This window comes from Epinephelus lanceolatus, chromosome 18, assembly GCF_041903045.1.
Source record: "Epinephelus lanceolatus isolate andai-2023 chromosome 18, ASM4190304v1, whole genome shotgun sequence".
Taxonomy (NCBI): domain Eukaryota; kingdom Metazoa; phylum Chordata; class Actinopteri; order Perciformes; family Serranidae; genus Epinephelus; species Epinephelus lanceolatus.
The window spans coordinates 25,498,603-25,522,467 of NC_135751.1; the positions used below are offsets into that span (position 1 = coordinate 25,498,603).

General features: G+C 42.6%; 1 protein-coding gene across 1 annotated transcript in view; it reads right to left on the reverse strand.

Moving 5' to 3' along the window:
• Positions 1 to 339: 339 nt before the first annotated feature.
• mosmoa (modulator of smoothened a) overlaps positions 340 to 23,865 on the reverse strand; it is a 28,975-nt gene continuing 5,449 nt past the window's right edge. The window contains exons 2-3 of the mRNA XM_033645243.2: positions 11,787 to 11,999; positions 340 to 2,289 (exon numbers count right to left, since the gene is read on the reverse strand). Coding sequence (XP_033501134.1) covers positions 2,105 to 2,289; positions 11,787 to 11,999 — 398 coding nt within the window. The 3' untranslated portion in view covers positions 340 to 2,104. The remainder of the gene's footprint in view (positions 2,290 to 11,786; positions 12,000 to 23,865) is intronic.

Consider the following 23,865-nt stretch of genomic DNA (forward strand, 5'->3'; position numbering starts at 1 on the left):
GTCCACTGCAAAATGCCTCGCGCATAATCTGGAGCTGTCGCAGATATCCCTTTCCTCAAAGGAATAAATTCCAGCCCGCAACCCATAACCAAGTAGCAGCCGTAGTATGTTGTTGCTCGCTAGCTAACCAGCTCTGTGCGACTAAAAGTTGCTGACTGATTGATGGGAGGATGATATTGGTTTAAATCGGTTTGGTACAAGCTAACTTAGGCACACGTCACATTTTGTTTTACAGGAAGAAAACATGATTGGATTTTGACATAAGAAGAAGAAGAAATTGAGTTTATAGATAGTTGCACAAAATGTCCGGCGATGATATCTAAAAGGATAATAAAGGCATTTTTTTTTATTATCTTGAGATCAGAGCATGATTATGCCCAAACCAAAATTAACCTTGGACACAACCTTGATGGAGGCAAGTTAGCTGAAAAGTTTTGTTGAGCCGAGTAAAGCATGGTTTTAAGGGTCTTAAGGGTCACACTGATCTTAAGTTAAAAGCTGGCCTTGTGACAAAATAAGCAATTTGAAGACATCACCTTTGGCTCTATGAATGTCTAATAGGCAAATTTTCACTATTTTCAACAATGAAAAGCCCCAATGTGTGGATTTACACCGTGCAGAGAGTGGTGGCTCTTTGTGTGTGTGTGTGTGTGTGTGTGTGTGTGTGTGTGTGTGTTTCACATTCACTCGAGAGCAACACACTGAGGCGCAGCCCCAAGCATGGACCTGACCTGCAGTCCCTGTGCCTCCACTGTTGTACAAAACAAAAATTGCTCCTGGCTCACTTCCTTCCTATTCGACATTAAAGGAGAATACCACCAATTTTCAGCATTCACATATGTTATTGTTACACCTTAATGTGACCTCATCTTCTATTTATAAAAAGTCAGTACTGTCTGCTATAATTACAGATATATGAGTTCATCACAACTCCTCGAAAATATAACACCACAGTGATGTAACACCTTTGAAAAATACTTTGAAAAGGCCACTATGTTTGTGGCTGTACTTAACCGAGCTATTACTACAAATACAGGAGGTGTGTTTATGTTCAGATGATTATTCTCTAAATTCACAGTCTTCTAGTTATTGGCAAAAGATGTGTATCAGTGTCATGGGTTTAGCTTAGCAAAGTAGCTCACTAATACTCTGTTGCTGTCCATATAAATAACATAATGCAACTCAACTTACATTGAGTGGCATTCTCCTTTATGGTACTTGACCTCCTGTTCTGCTGCCCAGGGAAGTTGCCCCTCACTGCTACCTGCACCTGAGCTGCAGCTGGTTGGAGGCAGCACACCTGCACCTTCCTCTCGTCCACAGCAGCCCATGAGCTGGCCCAGGCAGCTGTGTTCACAGCTGCTCTCCCCAGCCACACACCTGGGGCCTCCTGAAGTGACAGGCAAGAATAAACCCCGCTCTAAAGCCAAGCTGGCAGAAAACCACCCAGTTCCCCTCAAGGATTCAGTTCAGTGAACCTCAATTACACTCAAGCTACTTCAGTGGAAAGGCGTTGGTGGGTGGGGAGGCGTGGTGGGGGTGGGAGGAGAAAATAACAACAAAAAAAGAACACAAAATGTACAACAACAGAAAAACACACAACTGAAATAGCTAAGAGAAGCCAAAAATAGCAACAGGAGCAGTCGTGACGGCGCAGATGTGTGCCGAGGGCGGTGCAGCGGGCGGCCGGGGGTCAAGTCGAGGAGTGGCTGCAGTGGTCCTCAAGAAATGTGCGCCAGCATTGTGGCTGCAGTTGCCATGACAGCAGCACATTAAGCACCCTTTTACAAAGGAACAACAACAGAGACAGCTGTATTTTAAATCAACAGTGGCAGGGTGCTGCGACTGCCTCTGCTGCCCTTTCTCCCTCTCACCCCCGCTTGTGCCCCGTGTCCCTCCTCTTAGTGTTTTGTTCGTTTTCATTTTTTAGTCGTTAGGTACTCTGTGGTGCTGCGGTCCCTTGACACATATTCAAAGACTCCCCTGTTTCAGGCTTCGGGCCAGAGTTTGTTGTTTTTGATTTTCAGTCACTGTGTGTTTTTGTAAATCCCATGAAATTTTCAGAGCCTCTTATGTCAGTCCAGAGGCGGGCACGGTCGAGTCCTCAGCCTGGGAGGCAAACTTTGCCTGCAAACAAAAGTCCCACTATGGTGAAGAAGATGGAGAGGACAAAGAGCACGTACGAGGAACCGACCACTGTGTTGTTGGGCAGCTTGTACGGCTGGCCTCCCACCTCGTTGATATAGAAGCCTATGGGGAAGATGAGCGCCGCCATGCAGAAGAGGATCACTGGAAGGAAGGAGTAAGAAGGAAAGAAGTTAGTTTACTGTGCACTTACATAACATATAATATGATTCTGTACAGACACCCAGTTATACTCACTAGTTTAGTGAGTACTAAAGTAGGTGTAATTCATGTCTGGAGTCATTTGACTGGCACTTACAGGGTTTAAAAAATAAAAGATGGGACGCAAAAGGTCTCAGTCTATCTTTTAGTTTTTGTTCTCCATACTAGATGCAGAAAATTAAGCATGAACTCACTCAACTTGAGCAGGAAGCATAGGTTGTGCAAACTGAATTCAATTTTAGTAAGTTCATTAGCGATGTACAATAGTGCCTTTCAAATGGCTTTGAAGGGGCAATTACACAAAGCAGACTCATAGTACGCACCACGATCATGTCTTTTTTTGGGAAGATGTGAAAGAGACTTTCAGTCAAACGCACTCTGACAGTAACTGCTTCATTTAAAGAAAGGTTATGTTATAGAATACACAATGTTCTGACAAACATACAGCAACAAAATATCAAGCAACAAATCTGTGAGGCTCAGCCAAACCAACATTTGGCAGTAAATCTTTTTTTTTTTTTTTTGCTCTCCCAGACTGCAGAGATGACGGACTGATTGCTCGTTTCACAACAATGTCTTCATTAAAAAAGGAGACAAAGAGAGCAGGTGCACAAATCACTGTGTATGCTTTAATTTCGTGACACATCTCAACATTCAGTTTATAATTACCATGGCAGCAATTACAGAAACCCAACATTTGACACCATTATCATTATATCAGTGCTTTAGCTCAAACTTTCCACAAGCGCTGGCAGATGTAATTGTCCTATATAAAGACTTCTGTTCCAGATGAAGACACCTCATTCAAAATCCCACTGACATTTGTCACTACTTTAGGAACTAAAAATACAGCCTTAAACAGAGCCTGTCACGCAACAGTACGTCATGAGGATCGCTTCTTTTGTCTGAGTAAGGACACTAGTTTTTTGAAAAACAATCTAATATCACCGTCATATTTCTATCTTTTAGCAGCTTTTAAAAAACATTTCCCAAAAGCCCTTGACCTTCACAGGCTGACTGTCTTGTGTCCATGGGCGAGTCAAGGTGTTAGTTCAGACATGCCTGTGATTTGCAGCAGAGAAAAGAGGAGCAAACACTGTAAAAGTGTTAAGACAGCAGAGATTAAAGCTGACCGCCTTGTAGTTCAATGCCTCCATGAAAAAAGTCAAGTTGCAGTTATAGTTTACATCGATGTGTGTGAAAACATGGGTGCCTCACACACATCTTCCCCCCACGAGCACAGACGATCTACAATCAGTACAGTTTCAAGGTGGGCACCAAAGATTAGTGTCATCAGTTCAGTATCTGACTAAGGTCCATGTTTATACAACAACGATTTCAACCAAAAACGATAAACTTCAGTTGCGTTTTGGCTGATTTCTTATATGACAGCGACGTTTTGGATGCCTGAAAACACGTATTAAAAACAGGTCCCAGAGTGCAATGCAACGCATAGTCCCCATTGCCATGTAAACTTGCTATATGCAGTTCCTGTGAAAACAGATACTTTTCACACATGCGCATTACGGTTCCAGTCACTAGGCATGCGCAAGAAAGTCGACCAACAATGGTCGACTCCCAAGCTCTGTTTGTGGTACGCAGCCCAATAAACTCATCAATGCTTCTCCAGCGAAGTGTAGAGTTATTGTAGCAACTACACCTCGTCTATCTAGACAAACGTTCGTGCGGTTGCCATTTTGTTTGTTTATACATCACCGCTCTGTGTGCAGGCACGTGTTGTTTCATTAGAGTCACACCGCTAACTATTGGCCTGGACACATCTGTGCACACGGTGATTGTTATCAAAACGTCGTCTGAACGCGGAACTTTTTTCAAAATGAAAATGAGAAACAATTCCGTTTTCAGCGGATCGTTTTCATGTAAACATGAAACTGAACTGTTCTTGAGTTGTGACGTCAAATAATGGCCAGAAAATTGTTCTTGCAGAATATTATAATGCCACAGTGAAGCTGACCTTTGACCTTTTGAAAATAAAACGTCATCACTTCATCATTTTATCCTATCAAACATTTGTGTAAAATCTTGTCATAATTAGTGTATGAATTGCTGAATTATGGCCGAAAACATGTTTTGTGAAGTCATTATGACCTTGACCTTCGACCACCAAATTCAAAATCAGCTCACTCTTCAGTCCGAGTGGACGTTTGTGCCAAATTTGAAGAAATTCCCATAAAGTGTTCTTGAGGTATCGTGTTTCTGAGAATGAGACAGACACAATGTCACAGTGACCTTGACTTTTGACCAAAAAATCTAATTAGTTCATTGTTGAGTGAAAGTGGATGTTTGTGCCAAATTTAAAGAGATTCCCTCAAGGCGTTCTTGAAATATCACGTTCATGAGAATGGGACTGAGGTAGGAGTGTGTGTGTGAGGTAGGAGTTGATTAGAGGGCGTTAAAATTCTTCTTTTAAATATAAATGTCATGACCCAGATAAGTCCCAACCACTCGACACTGTCAGCATTGGCCTGACAAGGTTCAGAGCTGATTTCAAACAGCAGATGGTGTGTTGGCCATTTTCAACCCATGAAATTATGATTTTTATAAATTTGGTAAGAAATTTACAGTCATATCGTTTAGTTTAAAGCTCAAAAATCACATGCAGTACCTCTTTAATAATGTTAAAGTTACCCGTTTACCTCTACTGTCAACAAACAGAAAAGAGGAGACATCAAATACGCACAGTGTTCAAGTATGAACCTGTAAACCCACCACAACCACACACACATTTTAAAGACAGGGCCACACACATGCACACCGCAGATGTACTTAAAATTCTAAAAATGACAACATTCACTTTTTACATGTTCTGTTTACCATCCTGTTGGGTCATTTCTTTACTCCCACCTTTAAATTACAATATTTCTGATATAACTCGAAGGCAGCCAAATGTTTTGGCAAATCTCTACAAAGCATCCCTCAGGTAGATGATTTATTTTCAGCTTTGAAGTTAGTAAAGTCAATCTTTTGTGTTGCTTTGGACAAATATTTGTGGGTAAAACCATATTGAGCTCACCACAAATATACACTATTTTCAGACACCACTTGAATGCAGCATTAGTTTCAGTAAATGTTTCTCCAAGAAGCATAAATAAGCTCTCCATAACAACCTCAGGCTGATTAACAATGTTTAAGGTTTCTCTACGTGCTTAAAGGTGCAAATCAGATTTCAGGCTTTCTAAACAGCCACATCCTGCTCTGTTTACTCGCAAGTTAGTAAAATCCTAAAGTAGCATTTCCTGAATTAAACAAAGGACAAACATTAGGGGCTGTAGAGGAAGCCACACAGTATGCTGATGTTGTAGTTTTTTACGGCTGCCACTAGATGTTACATAAGAGCTTTGATTTCTTGAAATAAACTTTATGACATGAGTCAGACACATCATACACAAACTTACACTGCATCTAGGTTGTGTTTCTTTGAACTGTGGCCGAGTGAAACGGATTAGAAAAGCTGAAGGAAGCAACAACCTTTCATCCAAAACCTTCCACTTTCAAGTTTTCCCCTTTTAGATTAGTTTATAAAACAAATTACAGAGACTTTTTGTCTACTCTGGTGTGATCAAACAGCTTTCTATTTCGGATTTCTTAAACCTGCAGTGGTGAACTTTTGTCTCCCTCCTTTGGCAGTGAGAGTAATTACACAAACACTGTCAGAGCATGCTTAAGACATGGGCTATGCCTGCAAGAGAGCTCACCGTGATCCTCCCTGCCCCCAGGAGCACTCTCTTCAAGTCAATTACTTTCTTTTTTTTGCCTTTCGTCCATCCTGTGAATGCCAAGTTTATTTTTTATCCAAAGTGTAAGTACCAGTATCAAGAAACTTTGCCATACAATGCTTCATCAGCATTGTGACCTTGTCTAAGAAGAGCTTAAATGTAACAGACATTTATTTATGTGTACAAGTCCCTCACTTCAGCTTAAACTCAAATATATACAGAGACTGGGTTTTCATAATCAGGGTATAGGGTTAGAGAACAGAGTCCTCCTCTCGATTCAGCACTGCACTCCTATAACATGTCAGATTCACAATGGACAGACGATAAGAATCAATGGAGCAGGCTAATATAGCCTCGAGCTGCTTAAGCTGGCTTCTTTCTGACTCTACACCTCCAGATTTATTTTGGAGTCATACCTATGAAGCAGTGCTCCCCAGAACCCGCAAACAAACTCTGATGTGTAAAATCAGTGGAGTTCCCCTTTAGCCACATTTATAATTGGCTTTTTACAAGCACGCATGTGCATGACCAAAGGAAAATAACTCCCCTAAAAAACAGTGAGCATGCTGTGATGATGAGCACAACATGTTCACAGCTGCGGAGCGAAGCAGAGGCGGAGTCAGTACCAAGTCTTATCGTACTGTCCAGGAAGTAGGGATCTGTGACTGGATAACAAAGTTGTCTCTTATTAGGATGGCTCCTTTTCTCTTCTGTATCCTTTGAAGATGTTTTTGCTGAAGCTTTGGGTCCAGCTCTGAGTCCATTTATGTCGACCACAGTGACGTTAAACAACTGTGAGACTCTGGTGAATCAAAGATCAATAGCTGAGCAGAATTTGTGGAACAGCTTCAGGTATTAAAAATAACTCTTATTGTTGCATTCAAAGCGCACAGTCGGATGTTTTTGACCAGCATTCTTTCCTGGACTGATTGTCTGTTGTAGCACGGTGGGGGTGGGGTTGCAGTGTGTACAGTACAGTGTGTAATCCATTTGGTGACAGCACAGGAAGCCATTTTTAGCCATCACCTTTTTACTCTATCTTTCCAATTAGCAGAGCTGTTCAGTACCTGAGGGACGACTTTTCCCAGTCTCAAAAATCTCATCAGTGTTGCCTTTAACAGCTTTCTTGTGTTATGCAGCCAGAGGAGTCTGGAGTGGAGCAGAAATCTAGATGTTCGGATTAAAATACATTTTGTGGCTGGAATTCTGCCAATCAATTATCTACGATTCACCCCAGAGTAACCGAAAAACTGCTCAGGAATAACCTGAGGAATGTGAGACAGAGCTCAAGGCGTTGACCTGGCCTCCTTATTCCCCAGATCCCAATGTGATCATCTGTGGGACATGCTCCCACCTTACAACCCACAGGACTGCAGAAATCCACTGCCCTGGTATCAGACACCACAAGAGGTTCTGTGTCCATGCCTCGAAAGGTCAGAGCCAAGGCGGATCCATGGAGGACCCACCATGGATCGGGGGTACCTGGGGCACAGCCCATAAAAACATAATCAGATTGGGATCTGGGGAATTTTAAAGCCAGGTCGATGTCTTAAGCTTTCTGTCACCTTCCTCTCGCCTTCCTCGGGTCATTCCTGGCAGTTTTTGCAGTGTGGCATGGTTCATTGTTCTGCTAGAGGGGGCCGCTGCCATCAGGGAGTGCTGTGCCATGAGGGGGTGTGCTTGGCATCCACAAGAATGCAAGAACCCAAGGTTTCCCCCGAAGAACACTGCACTGAAACAAGATGATCAATGTTATTCCCTTCACCCGCCAGTAGCTTTAATGTTTAGGCTGATCGATGTAGATAAAATAAACAGACAGGAATATTTGTTTTTGACTAATCGAGCAATTTAAATACCTGACAAATCCGAGTGCAGTCTTTACAGCACACTGGTGCAACAATCATATAAAAACTCAATGCTGCCATCAATCAGGCTGACTCATTTATTTGCAACATTATCCACAAGGTCCTAATGAAACCAAAGATATCCATGGGATAGCAATCATAGTATAAACAGTGTCTCACAATATATAGCATAAAATCGCCCCCTCCGGAATTTTATCTGAACAAGATTAATTGAGTGTAAGATTCATGCAGGTACTAAACTAAACTGTTTTTAATAGAGTTATGGTCTTATTAACTGTACGTATCACTGTACTTTCTGAAAAACAGAACCCCTGACATGTAAATGATTACACACTAGTGTATACAATACTTTCAGAAACAGTCCTTAAAGAGCCAATTAGATGCATGTTGTGCTGACTCAAACAGGACAAATTTCCCCGCCTGCCAGCATAAAGCACAAATGAACGATGTCTGATAAATCTGCATCACAAAGCACACACAAGATATATTTAGGTCTATCATTTTGCCTGCTCATTGCCTCAGCCATGTGTTTATCTATGATGGGGGTTACGATTGCAAAAGGATGCGGTGAACGGTAAGCTAAGTGGAGCCAGAAATGCGTAGCTCAGCATCATTGGTGCAAGCTTCACCAGTAAGTTAACTGAATTGCACCAGATGGTCCAATGCTTCTCTTAAGTGCCTGAACTGATGACACCCCACCTGCAGCTGGTGAAACTACCGCACCTTGGCTGATAAACTAATGACTTATAGTTATTAATCGAAAGTACAGAAATTCGCTTTGCACTTCAATATTAGACCTGCAACAAGTCTGTTTTGATAATAAATTGTGTTCATGCCAAAATGGCAAACATTATCTGATTAAAACTTTTCAAATGAGGATTTGCTTCTTTTCCCGGTCTTACATGACAGTAAACTGCGTATTCTTGGATATTTATGTTTATGGAAGCCAAAAAATACTTATCCAGTAACAAATTAGATTTCAGACATAAAGGACACTATAAAATGGGAACAGGATCAAGAGATTGTGTGATAAAGTGATTGTTTGCTAACTCAAAACCTGAAGTTACGTCTCACAGTTTTATGTCTCCATTGACCAGTCAAGCTGCAGTTTACATGTGCATTTGTCGGCAAAAGGTGGAGGCTTCACACACATTTTCTACCCGGCAGCACAGAAAATCTGTATCAGCTCAGTTTTAAGATGGACACCCAAGATTAGTGTCACTAATTCTGTATCCGACCAAACGTCTCCCCTTGTATTCCTGAGATAAGATGTTGAATAATGGTCAGAAAAGTGTTTTTTTCAGAACATTATGATGTCATAGTAAAAGTTGACCTTCGACCTCTCAAACATTTTATCCTATTAGACATCTTTGTGAAATTATATCAAAATTTGCATATGAATTCTTGAGTTCTTGAGGTTACAGTGACCTTTGACACCAAAATATAAAAATTTCATCCATGAGTCAAAGTGGACGTTTGTGCCAGATTTGAAGAAATTTTGCTGTTCTTGAGAAATCATGTTCACGAGTATGGGACAGACAGTCATGCAACCCACAACCCGCAAAAATAATGTCACCAGTTATGGCTGTCGTCAGCACGAAAGCATAAAAAGTGATTTAGTGTCAAGTCACTCTTTGAAATAAGGTTTCTGTTGTTGGTGGATCAGCCATAAAGTAGTCTCTATATACAGACTCTACATTAAGTGAATGTAGAGTCTGTAGGCAAACCCCGGAGATCTTATCTCCGGAAGAGGTGCGGAAGAGCCCTGGTTTCCGGTTGTAGGCTGTTTGTAGTCCACATCGTATTGAAGTTGGAAACGGAAAATCGCCTCCTCCACCCAAATCAAACCGGAATGCCAAAAAATCGGGGGTCTGCCCCCAGAGGCTGTATCACCGTCTGCCGGAAGTCAGACGCCAAATACAGCCGATGGGTTCCGAGAATGGCCATAAAGGTATTTGGGGCTGTAATCAATATCAGGGGAGGGAGGGGAAAATAAATTTATTTCATCATTAACCACCACATTTTCTGCAGTTACTGTCAATATAACGTAAGAAACATATTTATTATTTCCACCTCCACAGATGACCCTCACACCTTGGAGAAACACTGCTGGTGTGTGTGTGTGTGTGGGTGTGTGTGTGTAGCTACACAGAGGCGGGTCTGTGCTGGTCATACAAAGCTGTCCATTCAGGTGCCGTCGGCCGAGAGCCAGTTACACTACAGACTGCCCACCTCCTCTCAACCTTCATCACCTGGTTGCCCTGAATGCACCACCACCCCCGTCTCCTCACAACCAGCTTCACTTTATTCTTCATCTCTCCGCGTCCATTTGTGCCTTTATATTGGCTCCTGACCTGTACAAACATGATTATTCACTCAACGTGCTGTCTTTACTCGACACTTCCTAAGCCCCCACCCATTTCCTCACTTAACCTCTCACCCTCTCCCGACAGCAGAGAGGTGTTCGCCATCAAAACTACAAGTTCAGCAACATCAGAGGGGGGAAAAGCTCATTTCAGTTTCCAATTTTGCCTTTTCAGCCCTCTCCTACACTTCAAACAGGCTCTTGAGATACAAGAGAATCCCAGAAAGACCATCAGTTGCCATGGTGTCAGTGAATGGGGGCCTTCAAACAGAATAAAGTGATGATTTCACATATTTTTTAATACAACAAACCAAGTTTCTTCTCCCTCATGCCTAAAATATATCTCGGGTCCCCCCGTCTGGCTCTATTTCCTGATTTAAAGTGATAATCATCATCATGCATTAAACTCGTTGAAAAGAATATACCTCTTGTCTAATATGGCCAACAGAAGCTTAACAAGGGGACAAGGGTGACAGTTGCTCACTGTTTCCATGGCAACCACCTTACTTTCCTTGAAGTGTGATTGTTAAACAATGACTCAACGCCATCCAATTTAGCTTGTGACACAGATTTGTGCTCACCGGACAGACAAGTTTGTGGGGAAAGTGGTGATTCATCGAGAATTTGCAAGTGATTAGGGAGCGTTACAAAACCTAATTATCAATCTGCATTTGGCCTGGCTGGCATAAACAACAACAAAAAAACTTGAGGAAAACACTGGGTGTTTGTTCAAATCTGCAGAACAAAAAAAAGCTGCAGTGTCCTGAAAAATGCACCCAGCTTTCAAACAATAACACAGAGCTTCACAGGCCACCGCTCCATCTGTACAAGTGTGCTTGAGGCCGTCTATTCCCTTAACTCACCGACCAATCAAACTCCGCCCTCCCACGCAGCCTTACGAAACCAGCCCAGCTACGGTGCACGAGATGGATGCTGGGTTATTATCGAGTGCTGGAAGTGCATCTATACAGCAATCGTGTTTGAAAAAAAAAAAAAAAAGTGGCGATGTTCAAGGCAAAGAGTGAGAGAAAACACTAGAGAAATGCTGTGGCACATAAGCCACCCACTCGGGTATCAGAGGAGCTGTATTACTCAATAAATCAGCTTCAGGGAGCAAGAGGAGTCGTTAAGCATGCAAGAAAAACACTCATGAATGTGCAAACGCAACCAAATACACACACCCACGCACAGGTTTTCACGTCGCTCTCAGAAACACAAACACACAAAAGGTCCTGTATATAGCCTCGGACGCTTCTGATGTCATTTTTATCTGCACATCTGAATTAGCAATGCGTGGCGGGGCCAATTTCTTGCACCTATTCAACCTCATCACTTCTCCTTTTATTATTTCCTGCCTCAAAGAGAGATAATTTTCAAAAGGTTATGCAGTGAGACAGAGAAGAAGGTGAGAAAGCTCCGAGAGAAAATGTGCTGACTGCAAGTCTAGTGTAGCAAAACCATTGGTTCACTTACTACCAGTGAAGGCGATCCAGCGGGCGTATTTGGTGGCTTCTCGGCGCCAGTGTGATGCCACGAGTAGTCCACAGGTGACTGTGAGGGAGATGATGCCCATGATGATGAAGAAAAGCGTGGTGACCCACTCTGGGGGCAGCCGAGGTGGAATACAGGTCCGGTCTCGTCCGTGGATGGTCTGGCATTGCCGGACTAGACCGACTGTAAGGGCACCTGCAGAGAGAGGTAGAATGTTCATAAGGTGTCCATTTTGTTTTATTTTATGACTGACCAGCTCACAAAAACACTGGGCACTGGGGTTAATAAAAAGCTCATTAACACCTCAGCATGGGTAAATGCAAACACAAGAGAAGCAGCTTTGTCTACACCAGTGATACTCAACTTACGGATAAGGTGCTGGGGGGCCTGCTGATTGTATTCTAATTCACAATGACAACAAATTGATTCACAAGTGCCAGGGCGGGATCCCCAAGACCCCTCCACAGAGTTTGGGCTAATCTCCAATGTCTCCAATTCCTACAAAATGCCCCTGCATCCACCTGATTTGGCAAAGATGAGCGAGGACAGCAAATGACACAAGGTTAAAACTGGGTAATTCATGTATTATATACACTGATAAAAATAGTTGTTTGTTTGATAATGGAGCAATTTGTCAGATTCAGAGGATTAGAAGTGAGGACTGCAGACTGCAACAAGCTTAAACTTCTCCCATGTGCCAAGTGTGAACTCCCACTTAGGATTCCTTCAGTATTCAAGAGCTAAATTATCCACAGAGGTTTCTTCCTTTCCAACACAAACAGACCAGATTATGAAAACCAGTAAAAACACTGAATAAAGCAGTAAGGCATCAGTGTTTCTTCAACGCTATTCGGCCACAAGCCCAGCACCTGCTAATGTGTGCTCACTTTTTTTCTGATCCAGATATTCAGGAGGTTTTTACCGGGAGCCACATTATCCACAGAGGTCTCTTCCTCTCCAAAACAAATGGACCAGGTTATTTAAACCGGGAAAAACACTCAATAAAGCAGTTTCGTGCTGAAAAAAGTCAGTGTTTTTCCATCGCTGCTTGTCGCAGAGGGGCTGCTAACTACCGTGACCGAGGCGAAAATGTGAATGGCCCTATCTAGAGTCAGTGTTATCTGAAGAAACATGGCGGTGCAACATGGCAGAATCTATGGGCACGGACCTGCTCCCTATGTAGATACAAACAGCTCATTCCAAGGTCACAAAAACACAATGATTCTTATTTTCAGGTGATTATACACTTCAGAAAACATATGTAATTTATTGTATTCCATTTCTGCCAATCCATTTCTCCAAATCCAACACACTGACCCTTTAACTGGCCCCTAACCTCTTATCATTTTGCAAAAGTAGCCCCTGGGCAAAGCCAGTTCAGTATCCCTGCTCTACACTGTATACCATTATCGATGCTGCATAGAGCAGACATCAAAGTATGGGGAAGCAGTCAAACAGCCCAAGACCCACTGCACACACACTTCCTACATGCAAGCCAATGTTTGAGCATGTGATCCTAATTTCACAGACTACTCTCTGAGCGTGACAGTATGCCTAAAGGCTGAATAAAAAAGGGGAAGTGGGAAAAAAACTACAAAACTTTAAAGGTCTCATTCTGATCAGTGTGCAGCGACAAATAAATGCCTCGATCAACGACGAGGGAAGACCAAAGTGTAGGAGCTCTGCTGAACAAGTGAAGGAGGAGGAGGAGGAGTGGAAGAAGCTTCTTTAATTTGTCACCAATTCAGTGCTGGCAAGGAGCTGGGGGAGCTGCTCTCACACTGGTGGGCCCGGTTATGCCTGTGATTGGCCAGTATTTTTTCTTCTGCTTAGCACTCAAGTAGAGAAAGTGAGGACTAAATCAATCCTGCCAATTACTGAATCTATCCCACGCAGGTATGACACTGCTGAGGACACTTAACACCGACACACAGTCTGCAAGAAGTTGCAATGATATCAGACGAATTTGCTGCAGCATTTGAGATCCAGTATCTCTGTTTATATGTGTCTGTGCCTTCCATACTGGACTATAACTATCTCCTCCCTCTATCTTTGAATGTCTAAATATTAGGGGTGTCACCATACATTGATATATCAATTAAATGATCGACAATCCAATGTCATTAGGGATGCACAATTTATTGGCTGCACATCAGTATCAGCCCATATTCGACTTGTTGACTGCCATCGTCCTATCTACAAATAAGATGACATTCACTGATGGCAGCGGCCGATGCTTTTCCATTCGAGACTGACAGCGTCCTGTTGTCCAGGGGAGGTGTTTGGGACTAACCCTATTGTTTCCCTGATAATGCTACGCTGTGAGCAACAAATTTGTGTTGTCATCAGCAGGAGGAGAGCTAGTTAACGTTAGCTGTTAGCAGTCAGTGGCCGGAACGGACAGCTGATGAAGGTTGCATCAAGTTACATTATGATGCGCTCAAGCTCTCTTCCGTGACAATGAGTATTGGGCAAAGGTGAATTATTGTCATTCTCATGATGTGTTCAAATGTCATCTTGTAAAATGTTTTTGGTGAGAAACTTGAACGATTACAGTTGTTTGAAGGAGAAATTTGTTAATGTTTTCATAGCGACAAAAAATAGATCAACCTGGAATTCCACAGTCGGTGCAGCCCTAAATTTCATGGATGCAAAGACATGCTTTGATTTTGAAATTCCCATAGCACGCCTCGGTCACTATTTCCATCCAGACACACCTCCTTCTTAAACGTTCAAGCAGTGCTAGAGGCCTAGTGCCCAGCAGACAATGGCAGGCAGCCAAACAAAAAAGACAATGAGGATATTTACTGATTGCAGGCCCCCTGAATTGAATCAATCCCAATCGTACAGGCCTAGTGGCAGACTTTGTGATATCAGCAAATACTCTATTGTCCAAAGAATCAGTATATTGTATCGTGATGAAACTGGTGATTTACACCCCTGCTAAGTATGCACACTGACGTTCTACTGTACCCATCCATCACTGATCAGACAGGGAGTCAATTGGACTCGCGCCTCACTTTGAGTCATGAGTGGAGGTCTGCTAAAACTCAAGTGTAAAGGCCAGTACTCAGCGCAGGAACATGCTCCGGTGGCGCAGCCACACTAAAAGGGACGCCATTCAATTAGAGCATGTCCTCAAGGGGAGTTTCTACCTGAGTAAGCAGAACAGCGTCGCATCACTCAGGCCTCTGCTGATCACAGGTCTCGGGCAAAGAAAAGACAGACTATAAGTGATGGGTTGTGGGGGATATGATGTAAAAAACTAGAGGGGTTTTAGTGCACTTGGATGATGTATAGTGGTGTTTCTGGATGGCAGATGAGCTGTCCTACACCCCATGTTTTCACACTTTCTATATGTAGACACATAACAGGACGTTTTGAGACTGAGTTCAGAGAGACAACAGCACTGCATGAAAAATGCAGCACCCTCCTTCATTTCACTGAGGCCACAAGACTGCATAGAAAGCAAGTTTGTCCGGGTAAAAAAGTTCAACGTGGCTCTATTTTTTTTTTTACCACAACACAATGTAACCTCATTCAGAAATGGACTGCATTGGCCAATCTAATACAAGCATACATTCCCTGGAAATTAATTTGTAACATGGATGAGAATAATTCTGCACTCTACCTGACAAGAGATAAAAATACTGATATCTCTCCAGGAGTTGTCAAATCCAGTTTGTCTCCTTCAGAAGACAAATTGCAGTACAGTGTTCTAGTGTTTGATAAGCCTTCAACATCATGATATTTTAATTAACCTGACCTTCCTGGATTGCATTACATTGTCACACTGGTGCCTGAAGCAACACAAATACAGCTCCTTGCAAATCTTTAACGCAGCATTGTTGTCAGTCTGAACATTCAGTCTTAAAGTTGGCACTAGCTAAAAATGTCATATAATAATTATTAATAAACCCCAAACTTGCAAAACAGATTCACGAGTAAATAAAATAATTTCTAATTAAAAGGTGCAACATGTAATTCTGGAGAAAGGTAGCTCATTGTTGAGTCTCATTTCCAAGTTGACAAATACCGATGCTTTGGGTTGGTGGTTCGGTCTGACAACCAACCCAAGGTCATCGATATTTGACAACCTGAGAATGAGCCTCAACAACCATCTTTCTCCAGAGTTGCATACTGAACCTCTTGCCTTGGGGTGTTTTCTTGTACACAAACACATGTTATGCCAGCCACTTCCTACCCCTAACATTCAGTGTTACTCAACCACACCCACTGCATGAATCCTCTAACAAACTCTAACAAACTTGAATGCATTTCCTTCCTCTAAAACATCTGCAAGGCCAAAAGTTGAAGTACTTTAAATCCTGCATTGTTAAAATGCTATCAGTCCTCTTCTTCCCTGCCTTTACTGCATATCATAGCTCATTACCACCACCTGTTGATCAGGAAATTGCCGTGTGTGTACACACAAGATGGAACAAAAAGGGGTCCCCAATCATGGAAAAATAACTTCATAGCACGACTAGAGGTCAAAACCTCCACGGGAACCTTTAAATAAACTTTGTCCACCCGTGTAAAAATGCTAAACATAGGCTGTATGTGGCTAAGCTAACTCTGGTTAGCACTACTGCCTCACAGCCAAGGGTTCTGGGTTTGAATCAGTCGGCTGGCGGGGGTCCTTCTGTGTGGAGTTTGCATGTTCTCCCCATGTCAGCGTGGGTTTTCTCCAGATTTTCTAGTTTCCTTCCTCAGTCTAAAGACATGCAGGTTAATTGGTGACACTAAATTCCCCGTAGGTGTGAATGTGAGTGTGAATAAATGACTGTCTCTATGTGTCAGCCCTGTGATAGTCTGGCGACCTGTCTGGGATGTACCCCACCTCTTGCCAAATATCGGCTGGGATAGGCTCCAGTACGCCCGTGACCCTGTATGAGGATAAGTGGTTATGAATAATGAATGGATAATTCTGAATTGAGGCTTTAAAAGGCACAATGTTGTCTCACAATAATACAAGGACTGCATTTTCTCTACATGTTTGAGGCATAATCTGATATAAAGAAAATCTAATGAGCGGTAAACACTTCTTCTACTGACCACAAAATAACCCATTCACTGAAAAGGCAAGCCTGTGTGGGCGACATCATAAAAGTTCAACAGTGGCTCGGCAGGTGGGCGGACGCGTGCATGAGACAAGTATGTGAGCTGGAATTTCAGAAGGTCAAGCGTGTTACTTGCTCTGTCTGGCACCCAAATCCAGACATTTTATAACCCGTCTACTATAACCCTTTGTGTATTAACACAATGAATATACAGTATGTGGCTGCTAATAACCCTACTGAGTCTGAAGCACTTGAATACAAACAGAAAAACAAAGCCTGTGTGAGAAAAATGTTCTTGTTGCCTGGGGGGGTGTGGTGGGCTCTACAGGCTGTCCAAAGGAAATCCTGCCCCCTTTATAACACCCAGTGAAAGCGCTGCTTTTACAGTAACAACCCACACAAACAATGCAAGTGGTTTAAAAGAAAACGCCTCTGGGAGGCTGTACATGTGAAAGTAAGTTATATATGGAGCTGCAGGACTGACTGAGGGCTTTACATCTACTCTTACAGCCATAAAAATCTACCTTTTAAACCACAAACGCACACATGCTGTCATTATGGCACGTTTCCTTATGACAAGGAAAAACTAAAAGGATGTTTTCATTTACCTCGTCTGTCTTATTGCTATGGCAGTTCTCGCTGTGCAGAACACTTATGCAATGTCAGTGAAAAGGTTAAAAAAAAGATGGAGGTCATGGCTCATGACAAAAATGGCATCTGAATGGCTCAAAGGCTTACTCAACAGCCTGTTCCTGAAGTCGGTTACAGCGTAACCTTGAGCGAATCAAAGAATGGGAGGTGAGCATGGTAAAGAGAGCAGGGACTGGTGCTGGGAACAGGAGACCATTAAGCAAAAGTTTGAAAACTGCAATTAATGGCACCGGTTTATGACCCTTTCCCCTGGATCCTCTGGCCTCCTGCTGTTTCACTGGCTCTCTGTGGAATTCCTGCCTTACAACAGGCAGGCACGCTATGGTACACGGATACAGGTAAACAACTCGACAAGCAGCAAACACACAAACAAGTCTCGTTAAAGCCTGTGTGATAGTCAAACAGCAACGGCGTGTTCATGACGCTTTTTTTTCATTATAAAACAGATAGTTACAGCACTTACAACTGGCACTTCATTGAACCAAAGTTTTGGTAAGCTCCTGGACAAATGCCGCTGCTTTCAGTATTAATGTAATGCTAATTCATTCTCACACGAAGCCGTCATTCTTAAATTCCTAGGTTTCCCCTATTGATGACAAAGCTGCTGTCAGGCGATTATACTTGACTTTGCATAACTGCATGTTGCTCTCCAGTCATGGCTGACAGGGCAAAACATCTTAAATGTGTGCTCACTTTACTAAAACACAGCTAAATGCGAAATATGTAAAAAGAAAGTTGCTTGTAAAGATGGAGCAATCAGTAACATCATGAAAAACCTTCACATACAACATTTTATAATCTGAAGCAGTGCAGGATGTATAAGTGCTTTAGCAAAGCGGCTGCTGCAGCTACATCCTCAGTGCAGCCTCCCGGCTCTGATGCTGATGGGATTTGCCGACCTAAAAATGCAACTCTCACACACTCATCAAGTGAAGGTTATCTCAGGACACAGTTATCATCGTTTAAGAACTTCCAACGTATGTTGCTAAATAAACCCATAGACAACTGGTGTGTCCATAAATCCAATACGACACTCTTCACTAAAACGTTCACTAAACGAGAGCGTGTTCTATTTCTATATGAATTAAGGAATGGTTACGTTAAGCACTTTCACTGTGCATGGTGTACTGCTGCTGCTTCCAGAGTTTGTGCTAAGCTAAGCTAATCAGCTGTAGCTTCATATTTAGCCAAAAGATATGAGAGCTCTATCAGTCTTCTCATATACAGAAAATGATAAGCCCATGTCCCAAAATGTTTAACTTTTTAGATAGGAATTGTGCAAATTTGCAGGAAAGCCCAATCAGTCTTTTTTCAGCATTGGCAGTATAAAAACAAAATTGGGGAGTGTGGCGAAATGCCGCCTACCTACTTTTGTTTATACAGAATGTGCCTTTTTCAGGGCAATGGAGGGCGTGAGCAAGTAACAAAACGTGTAGCTCAGCGTGTGACGTAAACAGTGACGTAGTAGGCTAGTCAGTCCTTCGCGGCTAGTCAGTCCTTCGGCGATTCTCTCATAAGTCGGCCCGTTCTTCACCATTCCTGTCATCTGATGGTTAATGGCCTCTTCCTTTGCGAGGACAAGGAGGGTGCGCAATTCCTTGTCTCCCCAGTTGCTCATCTTTACAGTGTTTGTCAGGTTTGCGTTTCCCTCTTGCTACTAGCTGCTCGCTAATTCCTGCTATCAACTGTTTCCTGTTTATCCACTGCCAGTGGGTCGCATGTGTGGCGTCATCAACAGCTCCTCCCACAAGTCTTCAACAGCCCCTCCCGTTGTGGAAGGCCGCCTTGGTCTGTTTAAACTGAAAGGGTTCCACAAGTATGACTACCCTACGGAGGCGGAAAATTGGGCACCTCGGATCAACTCACCAATCTGGCTCTGTGTGTCTAAACGCTTGCAGTTTGCCGGCAAAACGGCCAAACATTCGCGGAAAATCTGGCAGTGTAAAAGGGGCTAGTGGCTTATTTTCACCTTCCAGCTGAGACGATGGGATGTAAGGATAGCACCTTGTAGGTGCTGTATAAAGGTGATGTCACTTTTCAGTTGTAAAAACACTGAACAGAGATCAAACAGTCTGTAAGAGCATTTGTTCCAAGAAAAGTCCTAACATAAATCTACGTCAGATTCACAACGTGTTCTTACACGGCAGAATTGTTCACACCTGTGTTTTCATCACGATAAACCTCATTATCCTCGCAAGTTAACAGAGCTTGCCAGTTGACTCTAATTAGCATAGGTAACACCTCGCAAATCCTGTGTGCACACAGGGAGACTGAGGAAAGACAAGAATGTCCAAACAAAAGCCTAAAGAGATGAAGCACCAGACTCCAAACACTTCTGTTTTTAAAGCCAACCGAGCTGTCATATTTAATAGCATCACCAGTGGATATAAAATAACACAAAAAAGATGCTAAGCATACATGTTGATCAACCACCTGACCTGCAAAGTACAAACTTTATGCATTATAGTACCACGACTGTCAGCACTGACGAAAGAGACGGCTGCCGTGGCGCTGTTCAAGCTCTGCGTATGTGTGTGAAGAGAGAGACAGAAAGAGGAGGAAAGAGAAGGTGAAGGTAGACTCACGCAAGGTCTCTGTAAGTGAGACTATTAATATAATAACTTAATCGAAACACTACTTTGTCACTTTGCCACCAGTGATATTTACTAGCATGATCAATCACTAATTACTAGATGGCATGGCTCTGATAACTGAATTAGAGTGTTAGTGTAGTGTTTATTTTAAAAGGGCATCATGCTTTTTTGTAAAATAATCAAATTAATTAGTAGAGAATATTATAAATTATTAAAATTAAAAAAAAAAGTATAGCGTTAAAGAAAACGCAATAGCCAATTTTTCTGTGCACACACATCAGCGCAAAATATACATAAGAGCGCTCTTCAGTGTGCGTAGATTCTGTTCTTAACTAAAAACAAATCCCAAATAAGAAAACAAAACATTGGTGAATTGGTTCAATTGAAGAAAATGGGAGACAGAGCGTGTGGATATACCTTGAGCCTGCAAGAAACACTCAAAATGGATAATCTTTAGTTTACAAACAAATCTGGCATAGCTCCTCTGTCACACACTCTGAAAATAATGGGCCCATTCTCCATTTTGTCGCCCTGCTCATTTTCACACTCCTGTTGGACCCCGTTACCCTGCCGTCAGCTCTGTGCTCGCTATGATCAAAATACTCCTCTCACCATGTCTCGGTCTAAATGAGAGGAAATGAGGTCCGTGTCTGCTCATCTTCAGCATGATGATGCTGTCATTAGTGGAGTATGGGGGGGTGCTGCTGTTTAAAGGCTCTGGAGGGATGAGTCAAACAGGCCTCTGAACTGTGGTGGGCGTCAAGTAGGCAAGCTAAAGCAGCCAACAGCTGTGTCTTTAGCCGCCGCTGCTGCAGGCTTTTACAGCGCCCACTTGCATTGTTGGGGCACAGGAGGACGGCTACTGAGTACGGGCCAAACTTGCATCCAAAACATGGTAGATAAACCCAGGAGCATTGCTTTCTCTCAGCCTAAGTGCTAAATGATAAATTCAATCTGATCTACAACCTGCAGAGCCTATGTGAAAACAAAATAAGTAGGTAGGCAGCAGTTGAAATGCCTCCACCTACAGGTAATGAAAGTAATAGCTGCTACAATTTTAAAAGAACAGTTCACCCCCAAATTAAATACAAATTTTTCATCTTACTCATGGTGCTGAGTTGCAGAGTGTTGGAGATATCGGCTGTAGAGGTGTCTGCCTTCTCTCAAATAAAATGGAACTAGATGGCACTCAGGTTGTGGTGCTCAAAGTGCCAAAAAATACATTTGAAAAACTCAACAGCAATGTCTCTGTACAGAAATCATGACCAATGACCTGGTCATGACCTGCAACCAGTGAATGTTATGCAGTGTTCACATAGGAGCGACAACGCAACAGCTAACCAGCTACATAACTGTAGAGTCGCCATTAAAGTGTTGCTCAAGCGCTTGTTATTGTAGTTATCATCACAGGCAGACTGAACATCATCTAAAGTTTGTATTTGGTTAAAAATATCAATGCTTTTCATCACTGTCTGAGCCCCACTTTAATAACACATTTCGCCACCCCACTGCATCCCTGTGTGCACATCAAGCTAGCATAACATCAGCTAACTATGCTAAATGACACAGTACCACAGCTAGAAATAAAACATGACTGGTTGAAGCTTCATGATTGGTTGATAGCTGAAAAAGGTGAGGTCAACTTTGGTTTGTAGAGCATCACACCTGTCTGCAGTGACAAGTGTCAGGTGTCAGTTTGTAGCTTCAAAATGACTTGTAGCCTGTTGCTGAGTCACTCATAGTGTGAACGCAGCATCATAGCTGCAGTTTTCTTTGTGACATTCAACACTCAGGATACTCTTGTAATTATGAACTGTGCTGCTGTTTGTGTCCTTTCCTTTTGGTGGCACAAGTTGGACTGAACTGCAGGTCTAAACTGCTGAATGTGCGGCTCTGTAACTAGATGATATTGGCTGGGCCTGGTTTCAGTGGCTTTGCATCAATGACACTGTGTGTCCTTGTGCTTTGAAAAGGGATACTTAAAATAACACAAATTTATTATTCTCCTATTTCATTTGCTTCAGATGTCAGACTATAGTAGCAGTCCCTGAGCACCATTGATTATTCACTGCAGTTTTATAAATTCTACGTCTGGTTAATAGTTTATTCTTGAAACAGCAGGATTTCCACCTGAATTCAATCCACTGCTGACACCTAAATGGTTAACTGGCCTATGATCTGGGCACAACAGTAAAGCAGGGGAGGTAAAACACTACTGTCAAAAAATAGATTCTGTGAAATGGTCACCTTCAGGGTTTGAGATTTTCTTGGAAACCTACATTTTCTTGGATACAGCAGCGCCATGAAAAGCCAGTCTGTATCTGGAGGTGATTTAGCATTTGTAAGTATGTGTGTTTGTGTGCATGCAGAATGTTTCAAAGGTTATTCAGGCTCTAGAGAACAACATCCACTCTGGTGACAAGTATCTGCAGGGGGGCAGTTGGCGGCAAAGCTGACGTTTGTGTCTGACACTACAGCAACAGTGCTTTGTCTTGAAGCCCAGCACAGGAAATCAACCTCAGCTGTTACAGCCTGAGGATATCACACTGAAGTGAGGACAGTGTCATGGATACACACTGTGTCATTTGTGTTGGGTTACAGTAGTGCTACTTTTCTTTCTACTGGGGCTATTTGTCTGGACGACTGCAAGAAGCAGCATTCATCGGTGCTAAATGATCATACGCACACGCGTCACAATTTGTGTACTTGTTCCCAATTTGTTTTCCAAAATGCTTTGATGAAGTCACTTGACCAAAACGGGAGGCAAAAGCCACACACTCAATGAGCACAGTCAGCTTTTATTGATGCTAACTGCCCAGGGGAACATGTCTGTTTCTCCACACTCTGGGTACAAAGACGGCACACTGAGGTCCTACAAGGGCACGTTGTCAAGCACTGAGCACCTCTGACAAGACAAGAACAAAGCTGGGGACCAGAGGTCAGCTGATTGGAGATAATACAACATGGGAAGTCACCAGGGGCTCTATATTTCAAGCAATACACTAGTCTGTGGAATAGGGTGGAAAAAATAATGCAAACAGCTCATGACAAACAGTTAAACACTGCAAAAATGTGGCTCTCATCAAGTTAAATAAAACCATTTAGCAGGACATCAGCTGTAACAGAGGCCAAAGACAGTGTAACAGAGCCCCGATCAGCAACTGTTAAGTAATTTAATATGACCAGACCGTCTTTAAAGTCAAGACAAAACAGGCCAAAAACAGACAAGCTGTGCCGACAAAGAGGAGCCAATGTCACAAGAAATGTGAAATAAGTAGGCAACATGAAGGGAGACTGGCAAATGTCACCCAACTTTTAAGCCGTGTAGGCAACAATGAATGACTCAAAAGTCCTTTTCCAAAAAGTGTTGGGTGAGTATGTCAAATGAGGATCTTTACAAAAAGTTTTTGGCTGCAGAAAACTATGTGTATAAACCACAAGGGCACTCGGAGAGAGCATATTTCTGCCAAGGCCAATGGTCCAGTCTTCTGTGAGTGCATTTACGTAGACACAAATAACCTGTTTATGAGGCTTATTCCAGTTGTGATCATATTGGGGATATGGTGTTTACGTGAGCACAGAGAAATTAGATTATTCATATAGCTTACTAGTAACTTGGTTAGTGATCACTGCAGTCTATTTGCACAGGCGCCTGTGATGTTTACAAAAACAAACCAACAATGGAAGATCACAGCGACAGGACATATTTAACACTACACTGTATATTTCCTATCACTTGACAACTTAACAGCT